The following is a 14578-nucleotide window of genomic DNA, read 5'->3' as shown; positions in this document are numbered from 1 at the left end:
AAAATGGCTGGCCCACTCCCCAGAACACCCTGCACCCTGGAACACTCCACACACACCCATAACTCCACATGCCCCAACACTCTGCACCCCTGAACACTCTGTACCCCTGAATACTCCACACACACTCATACCTCCACACGTCTGCAACACTCGGCACCCCTGGACACTCCATACACACTCATAACTCCACACATCTGCCACACTCTGCACCCCTGAACACTCCACATACACCCATAACTCCACATGTCTGCCATACTCTGCACCCCTGAACACTCCACACCCCGGAACACTCTATACACACCCATAACTCCACAGACCTGTGACACTCTGCACCCCTGGACATCCACACACACCCATAACTCCACAGACCTATGACACTCTGCACCCCGGAACACTCCACACACACCCATAACTCCACACGTCTACCACACTCTGCACCCCTGAACACTCCACATACACCCATAACTCCACATGTCTGCCATACTCTGCACCCCTGAACACTCCACACCCTGGAACACTCTACACACACCCATAACTCCACACACATGCACCACTCCACACCCACAACACTCCACACACACCCATAACTCCACACGTCTGCCACACTCTGTACCCCTGAACACTCCACATACACCCATAACTCCACATGTCTGCCACACTCTGCACCCCTGAACACTCCACACCCCGGAACACTCTACACACACCCATAACTCCACACACACGCACCACTCCACACCCACAACACTCCACACACACCCATAACTCCACACCCAAGCACCACTCCACACCCACAACACTCCACACACACTCATAACTCCACATGCTCACAATACTCCACACCCTCCAGAAGCCTCTCTGGCCCTGCTGTAACTACATTCACACCTCACATTTTCCGCTCCATCCAGGGCCCACTGGACTAGGAGAGGTTATCTGATTCAAGCTGAGCCAATGCAGCTTCTGTCTTAAAGCCTGCACTGGAGATCAAGTGGTATTTGTATCTACATAGAAGAAGGCTCAGGCAGCTTTTATGGTGGCATGTTAACATAGGAAGATGTTGACCACGTTACTTTCTGAGCACAAAAAAATGGTGAGCATTGTAAAAGAGGAAGCTTGTGAGAACCCAGTTCAGTGTGCAAAGGGTCCTGGTAGCTCCAGCTGCTTGCCTGAGTTGGGAACCCAGCTCCCTGCCGTGTATATTCTGTTACTTTTGCGAAGATGAAGGTCACATGGATCAATTCCTTAGAGGATTATTATGTATTGGGAAATAAGAAAAGTGTTCTGTCACTAGAAAAGCATGAGGAAAGGAGTTCTGTCGAGGGACATGGCTATCTCTCCTGTTCCCTTCCTTACAGGAGCCCACGTGTGACACTGCACCACAAAGAGTCACTTGTGTGGTACCAACAGCAGGTGGCAGAGATAGAAACATGAAAGCATACAAAGCTGCCTGGTAATCTACAAATACCCTGCTCGATCGGCTGGCAGAAGCTCTCTCTCCTGTGACAACTATGCACACACCCCTACCCCGCGTCACCAGAATACTTTGATTTTAAACTTGTGGTTGATGTAATATGTAAAGCATACAGAAATGTACTAAATGTTGATGAGCTGAACATAATGATCAGCTTTTATTTGTCCAGATTTACAGCGTTTAGTAAAGAATCAGTGTAATGCTCTGCTCTGTTGCTCTTTTGAATGCTGCTCTGATTTGTACATTTTCTCAGCCTTCCTCACGACCATGTTAGGGCGAAATGTTATGCTTGATTTAGAAGAGGAAATTAAGGCATAAGGGAATTAAGGATATGCTCAAGCTCATATACAAAGAAGCCAAACTCAGCTCTGAGTCTCAAAGTGCCTTTGACTGCTGTCTGGTCTGAATAAGGCCTATCACCAAAAGTCTGCAAGATTAAAAATAAGTCTTCAATATGCACTTACTATTGCCATTATTGAACTCAGACCTCCTCAGACAAAAGTAGTAATTACAAAAGACAATTCTAGGCATATATTTAAGAACAAGAATTAGAGGCAAATAGAAGCATGTTTTAGAAAGACAAGCCAGAAAATCATCTCAGCAATGAGTGAGATTGGGTTCAGGGACAGCTGAAGGGAAATTCAACTCAAGGTGAGAAGGGAGATGAGAGGGGAGAATGGAAGCATGGGAAATTACTCCTGAGTTTGCAAGCCTAAGAAACTAGGGGGAGAAATAACCTATAATGTGGCTGCTTTTGTGTACAGTGAGAATATAAATTTGATATTCTTTAAGTAACCAGGACATATTTGTACACAGTGTAAGATTTTATTATATCCTTTCTAGTGTTTTTCTTTTCTCTCCTCCTCTCTCTCCATCTCTCTCTTCTCATTCTCTTTCTGTCTCTTCCCCTTCTCTCAGTCTCTCTCTCCATCTCTTCTCTCTTTCTCTCTCTCTGTCTCTCTCTGTCTCTGTCTCTGTCTCTCTCTCTCTCTCTCTCTCTCTCTCTCTCTCTCTCTCTCTCTCTCCTCTCTCTCTGTGTGATATGTCTATCCATGCATGTATTAGGATATGCCTATATAAGTGTGGGGAAATGGGGAATGTAGATAGTCTCCTATTGTTCACTTCCTCATTTTTTTAAATTTTTACAATCATATTTGTTTGCTTACTTAGTTTAGTGTGCATGTACATGTATTTGTGTGTGTGTGTGTCCATATGTCATAATGTATGTGTGTAGACTAGAGAATAACTTACAACAGTTGGTTCTTTCCTTCTCCCATGTAAGTACTGGGGATACAACTCAGACCATGGGACTTTGTAGCAAATGTTTTTAACCACTGAGTCATATTAGCATCTTTGATCTTATTTTTTGAGACAGAGTCTCTCCATGAACCTGAAACTCACTGTTGCTTCTAGGGTGGCTGGCCCATGACTTAGCAGGATCAGCATGTTGCTACCCCCACTGTTAGGGCTGCAGCCAATGCCTTGGTTTTAACGTATGTACTGGGTATTTGAACTCTGTCTTTGGTTGCACAGAAAACACTCTTATCCACTAAGCCTCTCCCCCCATACTTGTTTTTCTTGTGTGTGAAATGAGTGGAATATGTGTTTGTTTCTTTGGATGATTTCTTAAGATAACAAACTGAAGAATAGTATATTTGGCTGTGGAAGAATGTATAGATGTTTTCTTATTCTTTTTGTTTGAAACAGTCTTTCTATAGCCCTGGCTGTCCTGGAACTCTCTCTGTAGACCAGGCTAGCCTCAAACTCAAGAGATCTGCCTGCATCCCGAGTGCTGGAATCAAAAGTGTGTGATTATTATTTTTTAACTAATTCTGGTAAACATCCTCCTTTGGGACCTGTTCTGTATGCTCAGACAATAATTTGTTTTAGCTTTACTCTCAACGATGAATCATTAAGATATTATGACAGAGCTAGAGAGATGGTCCAGCAGCTAAGGGGGTTTACTGTTCTTCCAGAAGGTCTGAGTTCAGCTGACAGCACTCATGTAGGGTAGCTCACAACCATCTAAAACTTCAGCTCGAGGGACTCTAACATCCTCTTCTGGGCTCATTACATACACAGACACATGTATGCATACATGCATACATATGTGTGTATATGTGTGTGTATATATACATATATATGCACACATGCGCACACACACACATATGGCAAAAGTAGAAACCAGTGGAAGATTTTAGCCAGCATAATTAAAACTTCTTTAAATAGGCTACAAGTACATGAAGTTCAAACCAAATTGTGAAATTACATATTCATAAATATTTATTTGCTTCCACAATTAACTTATCAAGTTGCCCACCAATACGAAGTTTCATCTTATATTTTTCCTCAGAAATAAAATTGTCACATTCATTCTTCTTCAAGTCCATTGCTTTGTTTTAAAAGGAAAGGCAACAATCTCTATGCTTTGGGGCCCATATTTACCTTATTCAACCTTCTTCCATTTCCAATCAAACTGCATAAAACAATAAAACCAACAGAGAAATACACTGAAAACTGAGGAAGGACATTCTACAGTGGATCCTGATATGCACTGGTGACAGAATGTGAACAGTTAGACAGACCTGCAGGGCGGCACATCCTTCAGATGTGAGTAGCTAGTTCGTTATGTGCATTAGTTAAGCATATTTTCTTGCGACACCTTATCCACACATCTGCACTTGGCTTATGCTGACATCACATAGCTGCATTGCTTGAATGATGCCTGTATCAGGCAGAGATGACCAATAGATAAACCCTCATTGTCGCTCTGACTTACCGCAACAGCCTCCAGGATCTGTTTCACCGCATCGGCCGCGTCGCGCTCACTGTAATACCCCTTCTCCACAATCCTAAAAAAACACAAACACAAAATGCTTCTCAGACACGTGCTTTTAGTTGAATGGGTACTAAAGGAAGTTAATTAAATCAACGTCAGAGAAGATACATCTGAACAATTGCAACAGCTTTTCCAACACCAGGGGAAAGATTCCAGAAACATCCATTCTAAAATTTCGGCTTTGCTAAGAAAATGAAAAGCATTCATTTTCTCTCGGCTTAATCTAGCCACTAGCCTTTCTCATTTTGACCTTAAACTGTAAATCATTTTAAACATATGTCAAAGTAGATTTTATACTGTATAGCCCAATTACTAATTTATGGGTAACCTTTATTTTTGTCTAAAATTTTACTTTCTTTCATGTTTTATTATTTTAAAGCAAATAGCATATATTCAAATGATAATAAATCTTTTAAAAATCATAGCATAATCATAGCATCATACTTGTAAAGTGCAGCAAATCTTTAATATTATCAAATACACCCTACTGCAATTCTCCAAGTTCATGAACATGTTACATTTCTGTTTATTAGAATTCATTTTTAAATGAAATTTATGAAACTTGGGTAGTTATTTTTCAGAGAGTAACTTCATTTTCTTTTTGTTTCTTTTAAATATCACAGCAGAAACTATACATTCGCAAAGTAGCTGATGCTGATAACTGAATTAAAAACTTATAAACTGTTTCAAAATTGGGAGATAGAGGAGGACGAAATGTAGAATAGAGTTGTTATGATAAAAATAAAAGAACATAAGAAAGGTTCTTAAAGATTATAGTTATTAAACTATCAAAAAGATACATTTCAATTTTAAATAATTTTATTTTCTACCTATTCATAAAAATGGCAAAAGATAAACTCATAATCTTTTAAAAGGATGATGAGAAAATCTCCATATGTGCACCATTGTTTTATCATCTAGACACTTACAATTTATTTTGTTTTTCCTAATTATGTATGTTGATTATAAGCACTCTTCCAAATCCTAGATTATACCCCTGAGGTGTTTATTATTTGCTTCTTAAAAGTCATTCTGATAAATACTACCTCACAACACTATATATGTTCTCCCATTATGACAAAGTTAGGTGGTTAGGTTGACTTACAAAAACTTCTATTGAAATAATTTATTTTAAACATATATTTATTTATTTAGTGTGTTTGGGGTATGTATGTGGAGTGGTGACACAATATTCCTGTAGAAGTCATAGGACAACTTCCAGGGAGTGAACTTAGCTGGTCAGAATTGACAGCAAGACTATCTGCTGAGGTATCTCACTGGCCCTAAAATAATTTCTCAGACTACACTCTTCAAACATTTAAAATGTAAGTATGGGGCTGGAGAGATAGCTCAGAGGTTAAGAACACTAACTGCTCTAACAGGTGTCCTGAATTCAATTCTTAGTAACTATATGGTGGCTTATAACTATCTATAATAAGATCTGGTGTCCTCTTCTGGTGTGCAGGCATATATGCACCCAGAACACCATATACCAAATAAATAAATAAATAAATAAATAAATAAGTCTTCTACATAAAACTGCATAAACTAAATCTAATAGAAGAGAAAGTGGGAAATAGACTTGAACACATTGGTACAGGAGGCAACTTCCTGAACATAAGTCTCATAGCTCAGGCACTAAGATCAACAATTAAAAAATGGGACCTCACAAAACTGTAAAGCTCCTGTAAGGCAAAGGATACTGTCTATAGAACAAAATGGCAGCCTACAGAATGGGAAAATATCTTCTCCAACTCTACACACATCCAACAGAGAGCTAATACCCACAATATATAAAGAATTCAAGAATTTAGATACCAATAACCCAACTTTTAAAAGGGGTTACAGAGGTAAACAGAGAATTCTCAATAGAGGAATATTAAGTGGCTGGCTGAAAAGCACTTAAAGAAACATTCAACATCCTCAGTTATCAGGGAAATGGAAATCAAAATGACTGTGAGATTCTATCTTGCATCCATAGGAATGGCTAAGATCAAAAACTCAAGGGACAGCACATACTGGTAAGGATGTGGAGCAAGGAGAACACTCCTCCATTGCTGGTGGGAAGGTAAACTTAGACAAACTCTCTGGAAATCAATTTGGTGGTTTCCCAGAAAACTGGGAATAGTTCTACCTCAGGACCCAGACATAGCGCTGCTGGGCATATACCCAAAAGATGCTCCACCATACCACAAGGACACTTGCTTAATTATACTCATAGTAGCTTTATTTGTAATAGTCAGAAACTAGAAACAATCCAGATATCCCTCAACTGAAGAATGGATAAAGAAAATGTGGTTCTTTTACACAATGGAATACTACTCAGCTATTAAAGACAAGGACATCATGAATTTTGCAGGTGAATGGATGAAACTAGAAAATATCCTGAGTGAGATAACCCAGATGCAAAAGGACATGCATGGTATGTACTCTCTTATAAGTGGACATTATCCATAAAATACAAGATAACCATCCTACATCCATAGACCCAAAGAAGCCAAATAACAAGTGGGCTCAGAAGGACCTCTGAATCTTACTCAGAAAGGGAAATAAAATAGACATCGGAGGTTGGTGGAATGAGGGAATTGGGTGAGAGAGGTGACAGAGAGGGGCAGAGGGATCAAGTACAAGGAATGCTAGGGAGAGAGAACAGAAATCAGAGGCAGAGGGTTGTGGGGATGGAATTTCTAGGATGTGCCAGAGACCTGTGATGCCGGGAGGAGTCTATAGGGGTGACTCTAGCTGAGACTCCTAGCAATAGAGGATATGGAGCCTGAAGTGACCACCTCCTGTAGCCAGGCAGGATGGTCTCTACCCACAAAATGTTCAACCCAAAATGTGTCCTGCTTACAAGATGTGCAGGGACAAAGATGAAGCAAAGAAGGAAGGAATGGCCAAGCAATGACTGGTCCAATTTGAGGCTCATCACATGGGCAAGAACCAATCCCTGACACTATTAAAGATACTCTGTTTTGCCAGTAGACAGGAGCCTGGTCTAACTGTCCTCTGAGAAGCTCCACCCAGCAGCCAATGGAAAGAAATACAGGTAGCCACAGCCAAACATTAGATAGAGCTGGGAGAGTCTTGTGGAAAAGTTGGGAGAAGGATTGAGAGACTCACAAAGGACAGGGACTCCACAGGAAGGCCAAAGAGCCAACAGAGTCAACTAACCTGGGCTCTTGGAGCTCTGAGTCTGAACCACCAATCAAAGCACATACATGGGCTGGACCTAGGCTCCCCAGATATGTAACAGATGTGCAGCTTGGTCTTCATGTGGGTCCCTCAACAACTGGCATGAAGGGCTGTCCCTGACTGTGGTCTACCTGTGGGATCCAGTTACCCTAACTGAGCCACCTTGTCTGACCTCAGGAGGAGAGGATGTGCCTAGCCCTGCAGTGATTTCATGTGCCAGAGTAGGTGATACAGAGTGGGAGGGGAAGAGGTTTGGGGGGTGGCTGAAAGGAAGAGAGCTGTGATCAGGATGTAAGTGAATGAATGAATGAGTTTTACAGAAGTCTGAGAGAAGACTAAAGGGTTTTCCGTGACAGAAAAGGCTGAGAAATGTCTACTGTATTATGCCTCTCCACTTCATGCTTTATGTAGAGTTTGTGATCTAACCATCACAAAGGTGACAGGTGGCTTCCCTATAACACTACCTGCAATCTCAGGCTTTCTATAGTTATGTTAGAAGAAGAGAATTGTTACCAAAGTTATGGAGAATGACAACTGGTAATTAACTTTCTTTGAATCCTTTCAATTTTACCCCAAGGTTAGGAGTCTTGTGGGAACACAGATGTCTCAGATCAGACCTGAAAAGTGAACCTAAGTTTCCTAGATATCAAAAGGGAGGGAATAGGGCTGAGGGTGGATGAGGGGTATAGGGTCAACAAAAATAGGGAACCTGTCTGCCCAGTAATAGCTCTGATGAGTAAGTGGAATTTTTATAAGTTAGATAGTGAGGTAAGATAATTATGTCACGGACGATGCACATTTAGAGTTTACTGCTGGTCTCCTGTAAGCACGGAGATGTATGAGTGAGCCTTTTCCCTTCCTCAGCCATCATTCGTCTACACACTGCTCTCAACTCTCCTGTGTGTATTTCCACATGGTGATGCCATCTACCAGAGGACCTCATCACTGCTGATATTTTGATGTAATGCTCATGGACTTACAAATTGCTATTAAAGGTTTTTCCATTGCAAAAAAAAAAAAAAAATGGAAACAAGGCTACAGAAGAAATAGAAAATGAGGATAGGTAGCAATATCCAACCATACACCTTCCTGTGTAACACAAGTCAGGTACTTTTTGAAAGTAAGAAGGATTAGGTTTGATTTGGTCCATGTGGGATTACAAATGATAAAGGAATTATCATAGACCTATATACGCATACATAATAAATATGATATGTTACACCAGAGCATATATGATGGGGTGATTTATCAGTTCTCCAATGAGGGGCAGAAGCATTTCTTGAGCAGCTACACACAGCAAGACACAAAGTTCTGCTGCATCTTCTACCTTACCTCAACCTTAATATACATGGTTTATTTTGGTCCCTATGATCCTTTATCAGTTTCTTGTCTAGAATCCTCTGGCTAAAAGGCATTTTGTTCTAGACAATTAGACAATGTTTAATCTTTGTCACCGGGTTATGTTTCTGGGCTTCAGACATTTCATTATAAATATTTTATAAGTTGAGATGACTGCTCAGAAAGCTTGAGAACGACTAGTTAAGGTCAACAGCTCCGAACTCTTTATGATGAATATGGGTTATTAACAGGACTCTGATGATAAATGAAGATATTAATGGCCAAGCAAAGCAAGATGAAGGTGACGCATGGACACAGCTGCTGTGGGACTTGAATCATTCACAGAGCCTGGCAGCAAGCACTGCTCATAGGAGTCTATCAATAATTATTCACAGCATCATTACTAATCGCCAAATGAATGGATGTCAGAAAAATTTCAGGCTGAGGCCATCTGGACAATCCCTTGGCAGGTGTTCTTATCACCACAAGCAAATGCACTGGACTGGAAGTGATGCGCATCGCAGCCACTTCAGCCCTAACCCTGGAGAGTTTATCACTGCTCTTATCTTGAAAGAAACCCAATAAACAGGAGGGTTCTAAGTTCAAATCTACCATTTAGATGTAAGACTGTAAATCTTTGGAACTCATTTTAAACAATATCAAAGAGATTTAAATTCAGCCACACAGAAAGCTGGTTTCACAAAGTGACATACATTCCATTATACAAGTCACTGACATCTTATTAAAAATGGTAGTGAAAGTGAGCGTGACTGGGAAGTCAAGGGTTTAAAGTTCTATACAGAATAGACCAATGACTTCGATTTTCAGAAATAATTAAAGTATTCAATCAATGTGAGGGCCGTAGAGCTTAAAAAAAATAATTTTGCCCCTGTTTTTTGTCTCTATATCGAAGCACATTCATTTCAATGTTCTATGAAATATTTGGAAGGTGGCTAAGATGCTACCAGAGTTTTAAGATCATTTTCAAAGTCCCAAGGCATATGACTACTCTCCATGACACACCTCCATACCACTCCACTGTTAGCTAGGCTAGAAGGGTTACAGCTAAAACAAAATGTCTCCCAGTATCTTCATGACAATCTATCCCTAGACTGCACTTCCTACAGGATGAGAGAGTGGAGAAATAGCACAGGGCACCTTCCTGAGGCTCTTTACTGCAATATCCTTGGCCCACAACAGCCTTTCTTCCTTACGTACTGTGCTGCCGACCTCACTGCTTTGCTGCTCTGGTCCACACTGGGCTCTTCTACCTAAGTGATTTATTTTCCTTCTCATCTTTTTCTTTTTAATTGTTGGATAAGAAGATACAGGCCCCAAGTGTTTCTCTCTGAGGATCTGGCGTAATGCAGTGACTCCAGTGCATCTGATCCTCTCAGAATAATTGCCGCCAATTGAGTGAGCGCATCTCCATCCCCGGCAGTTAGCAGAGGCACAGCAGATGAAGAGCTCAAATCATATCCCGAGGCCTCAGACTTCCTGGCACACAGATTAGCAGCCCTACTGCCCTGAGTACCAATCATAGCTCTTTCTCAAATGACTGGGCTATCAGGTAGCTGAAGGTTCATGGGAAAAAGACATTGAGCTGATGAAAACGTGGGCCAGAGGACTGAATGTCATAAGATAAAAGCCCCAAATTACGTGAGCTTCAGGAATCAGATCTCAGTGGATAAGAACACACCACTGTGCTGTGACACATAATGTTCTATTAAAGGGAATGTTTCTGTGTCTCATCATGAATGTGGCTCTCCTTTACAGCCTTCGCTTGCCGCGTTTGCACATCTCATCGACGGCGTCTTCATTTATGCTTTCTTCAAGAACCAGAGGGTGTCAAACTCATATATTAAAAAAAGCAATTTCAAAGCTACCTCTAGCACCTGTCGTGTGGGAGCTCTTGGGAGGGGGGCAGGTTGCGGATCTATGTAGGCCCTGGCTGGGGAGTTGCACTGCAGAAGGAAGAGAAGAGCAAACCAAAGTGCGGGCTTGGGAACGGGGCCCAAGGGATTTCTGGTCCAATTCTCTCATACTGGAGATTAAAAAAAAAGTCTGTCACAGAGACTCCCTATAAATTGCTAGAGAGCACATCGTTCACTCAACCATTCACTTGACAAATATCTCACCACTGTTTGCTTTCCGCCCCGCTCAGCATTTGAAATGGAGACTAAGAAACTACAACCCACTCCAGCTCCACCTCCCGCCACCAACTGAGCTTTGCGGTATCATTCCGCCCTGAAAGGTCCGTGCCTCCACCCTCTACCTGATCATTTCTAGTACCACATATGGGATTCCTAGTTTTACTTTAAATACTTTTATACTGTGATCTGCTTTCGTAGATTGTTCGTAGAATTCGGTTTGGAAGATGCTGACAATATTAAGAATATCCGAGTCCAGTCAGTTTTCCTTCCTTTTGCCCAGACCAGGGTTGGTTCCTCGGGCATGGAGGCAATGTATGAGCGTTAACACGAGGGAAATAAAGCAGGTAATGAAGCCAGCCAGCATGGCGGGGAGATGCAGGGTTATAAGTGGGTATGTTGGACATATTTGAAAACATATTTGCTTGGACTAAAAATGTTGAGTAGCTTTTGGGCTTCCCTGGTTAAAGTCTTGCTTCCAAACAAACAAGGGGACACATTAATGGCAGGGAAGTCCTTTGCTATGGAAAAGGAAATGTTAAGGCTGCAGAGGGAGATGGCTCAGCAGTTAAGAGCACTGGCTGCTCTTCCAGAGGTTCTGAGTTCAATTCCCAGCAACCACATGGTGGCTCACAACCATCTACAATGAGATCTGGTGCCCTCTTCTGGCCTGTGGGCATACACACAGACAGAACACTGTATACATAATAAGGAAAGAGAGAAAGAAAGAAAGAGGGAGAGAGAGAGAGAGAGAGAGAGAGAGAGAGAGAGAGAGAGAGAGAGAGAAGGAAAGAAAGAAAGAGAGAGAGAGAGGGAGGGAGGGAAGGAGGGAGGGAGGGAAAAAAGGAAGGAAGGAAGGAAGAAGGAGAGATCAGTGCTGATTAACTTCCTGGTCAGCCAGTTCACAGAGGATGGGGCCCAGACTTAGAACAGATGGAAGACTTCTGAGTTCATCTGAGCCCTGGTGGATGAGCAGTATCAATGGGACCCCAGTAAACACGCCAAGCCTACCGTTAATTTGTTTCTCCTCTCCACTGATAACCTGGTCACCAAGGTGGCTAGCCTAAGGGGAAAATGTCAGATGTTTAAGGGAAAGGTGGGACCTGAGAGATGGAAAAAGGAAAAGGACTCTGGAAAGAAATTAAGAAGAAACTACCTGGGGCTGGCTCAGAGGTTAAAGAGCACTAGCTGCTTTTCTAGAGGTCCTATGTTCAAGTCCCATATGGTGGCTTGTAAGCATCTACAAGGAGTTCTGATGCCCTCTTCTGGCACGCAGGTATACGTGCAGATAGAGTATTCATATACATAAAATAAATAAATAAATCTTGAGAGGGACAGGGCGGGGGGGGGGGAGGAGAGAGAGAGACAGAGACAGAGACAGAGAGACAGGCAGAGAGACAGAGAGAGAGACAGAGAGAGAGAGAGAGAGAGAGACAGAGAGAGAGAGAGACAGAGAGACAGAGAGACAGAGAGAGAGAACTAATTGAAAAGGCAGAGATGAGCTGGGCAGTGGTGGCGCACGCCTTTAATCCCAGCACTTGGGAGGCAGAGGCAGGTAGACTTCTGAGTTCGAGGCCAGCTTGGTCTACAGAGTGAGTTCCAGGGCAGCCAGGGCTACGCAGAGAAACCCTGTCTTGAAAAACCACAAAAACAAAACAAAACAAAACAAAACGAAAAGACAGAGATGAGCCCAAAGAAATAAGTGATGTCAAGACCTTTTTGGAATATGGGAAAGAAAACCACTGACCTAGGTCTACAAATAAGCATTCTGCCTTAGTGGGTACTCAGCCCCCCACAGACATTTCTGGCCTCTGTCCCTCTCCAAGTGCTCTTCTACACCAGGATATTGCTCAGAGAAAAAATACCATGGCTCCAACAACACCGGAAAAGCAGTTCATCAAGTTTGAACTGTCCTAATTGTTTATAATCCAACCTGCCCCCTCTCTCTGCCCCCTCTCCCTGCCCACTCTCCCTGTCCTCTGTCCCTGCCCCCTGTCTAAGCCCCTGCTCTGCTGTGTCAGAAAGCATACATCCCTCCTGGAAATCCTACATAATGGAAATTATATACTGCAAAGTCTTCCATGTTTGCTTTGCTCAGCAGAGTATCTGAGGTTTGTCTGTGTTTCAGAGGGTTTCTACTGACTGGACATTTCCCTTGTTCAGTCAACAGCCAGTGACATCTGCCTTATTTCTCCTCTTGTAACATGCCGCACTTGTATGCAGGCATCCACTAGGATAGGCTGTGCTGGCCCCAAGGAAGAACAAAGGGAAACCTGCTACACTTGTTGATACCCATGACCATTTCTATGCCATGAGAACAGAAATTCCTTTCTCTAGCCCAGGAGGCTCAGACTGTTTACCAGCATCCATGAAAGAGCAACAACCCACTTTCTAAGTAAGGTAGACTTGAATCGGTCAGAGCAGGAATGCCTTTAACTTTATTCTTTCCCAAAGATGTCTAATCTTGAGGGCCTTTGATTTCCTGCATCATTTGCCATTCTTTCTGCTTCTGATGAAAGGTGATTCTCTTACCCTAACGAGTTTCTTAGACTCCTGGTAACATCACCAGGGCTTTCTCTGGAATGTTCTTCTGAACACATGTTCCCTTTCCCCAGGATCTCACCTGCTTCGTGTAGGTTCCATTCCATTAGAAAGTTAGCATGTCCCCAAGGCATCATCTTAACATGATAACCAACTCGCCCATGGGCTGTCTAACTATCTCACCTCCACCATTTCCTTTATATCCAAGTTCCTACAAAGAGCACACTCTATATCTGCTCAGATTCAGAGCACACATTCGCTTCACCTATAGCTGTAATACCACATATTGATGTATTTGAAGTATCCATACCTAAAACAAGTATATGCATATCAATTCTCAGATTAACCTAATGTTCTAGTAGGACAATTCAATAGTTAGTTAGTTAGAACTGTCAACTTGATGGAATCCAGAATTTCCTGGGAGACAGACCTCCGGCCATATCTGCACGGGATTATCTCAATTGCATTAACTATCTACCTTTGCTAGCACCGTTTCCCGACTGAGTTCCTGGAATGTGGAACAGAGAGGACCGAGCAGCAGCAACCCCACATTACTCTTTGCCTCTTAACTGCACCATGTGACCAGTCCTTCCGGCTCTTGCTACCTTGACTTCCTGCCATGGCATATGCCTGCTTTGAACTGAGGAGCAGAATAAGCCACGCCCCCTTCTCCCTTAAGTTGATTTTGTACTCTGTCATGGTGACAGAAAAAGAGATGGAGACAGAAATCATTTTATACAACTACTCTGGGGTTTCATTCTGAAGTTAAGACTATTAACAATAGCTTATGCACAAGGAACATGACATGATAGAATAATCAAAGGCTTTGGGAAAACTCCAGGCTTAAATTGAGTCTTCTTTGTTATTAGACTTCTAAGATAGGTGATTGAATGGAAGCTGATGAGCTTCTCTGATCCCCAGTTAATTGGTCTCTAAAATGTATATAACAAGAACTGTGTGGGGTCTATGTTGCTTGGAGTGACACTGTAGGAAGCCATTTCATAAGCACATCACCACTACAAGATGGCATTTGGCTTGCCGTTAGTATCA

The 14578-nt window shown here is 42.2% G+C and overlaps 1 protein-coding gene across 8 annotated transcripts in view; it reads right to left on the bottom strand.

The window, feature by feature from the left end:
* Window positions 1-14578, bottom strand: part of Camk4 (calcium/calmodulin dependent protein kinase IV) — a 245925-nt gene that overhangs the window by 63458 nt on the left and 167889 nt on the right. For all 8 annotated transcript variants that reach the window (XM_031365261.1, XM_031365258.1, XM_031365260.1 and 5 more), the window contains one exon: window positions 4248-4320. In XM_031365261.1, the coding sequence (XP_031221121.1) occupies window positions 4248-4320 (73 nt within the window). The remainder of the gene's footprint in view (window positions 1-4247; window positions 4321-14578) is intronic.

The sequence above is a fragment of the Mastomys coucha genome, unplaced genomic scaffold, assembly GCF_008632895.1.
Source record: "Mastomys coucha isolate ucsf_1 unplaced genomic scaffold, UCSF_Mcou_1 pScaffold13, whole genome shotgun sequence".
NCBI classification, from domain to species: domain Eukaryota; kingdom Metazoa; phylum Chordata; class Mammalia; order Rodentia; family Muridae; genus Mastomys; species Mastomys coucha.
This window is presented reverse-complemented; position numbering and strand designations above follow the sequence as displayed.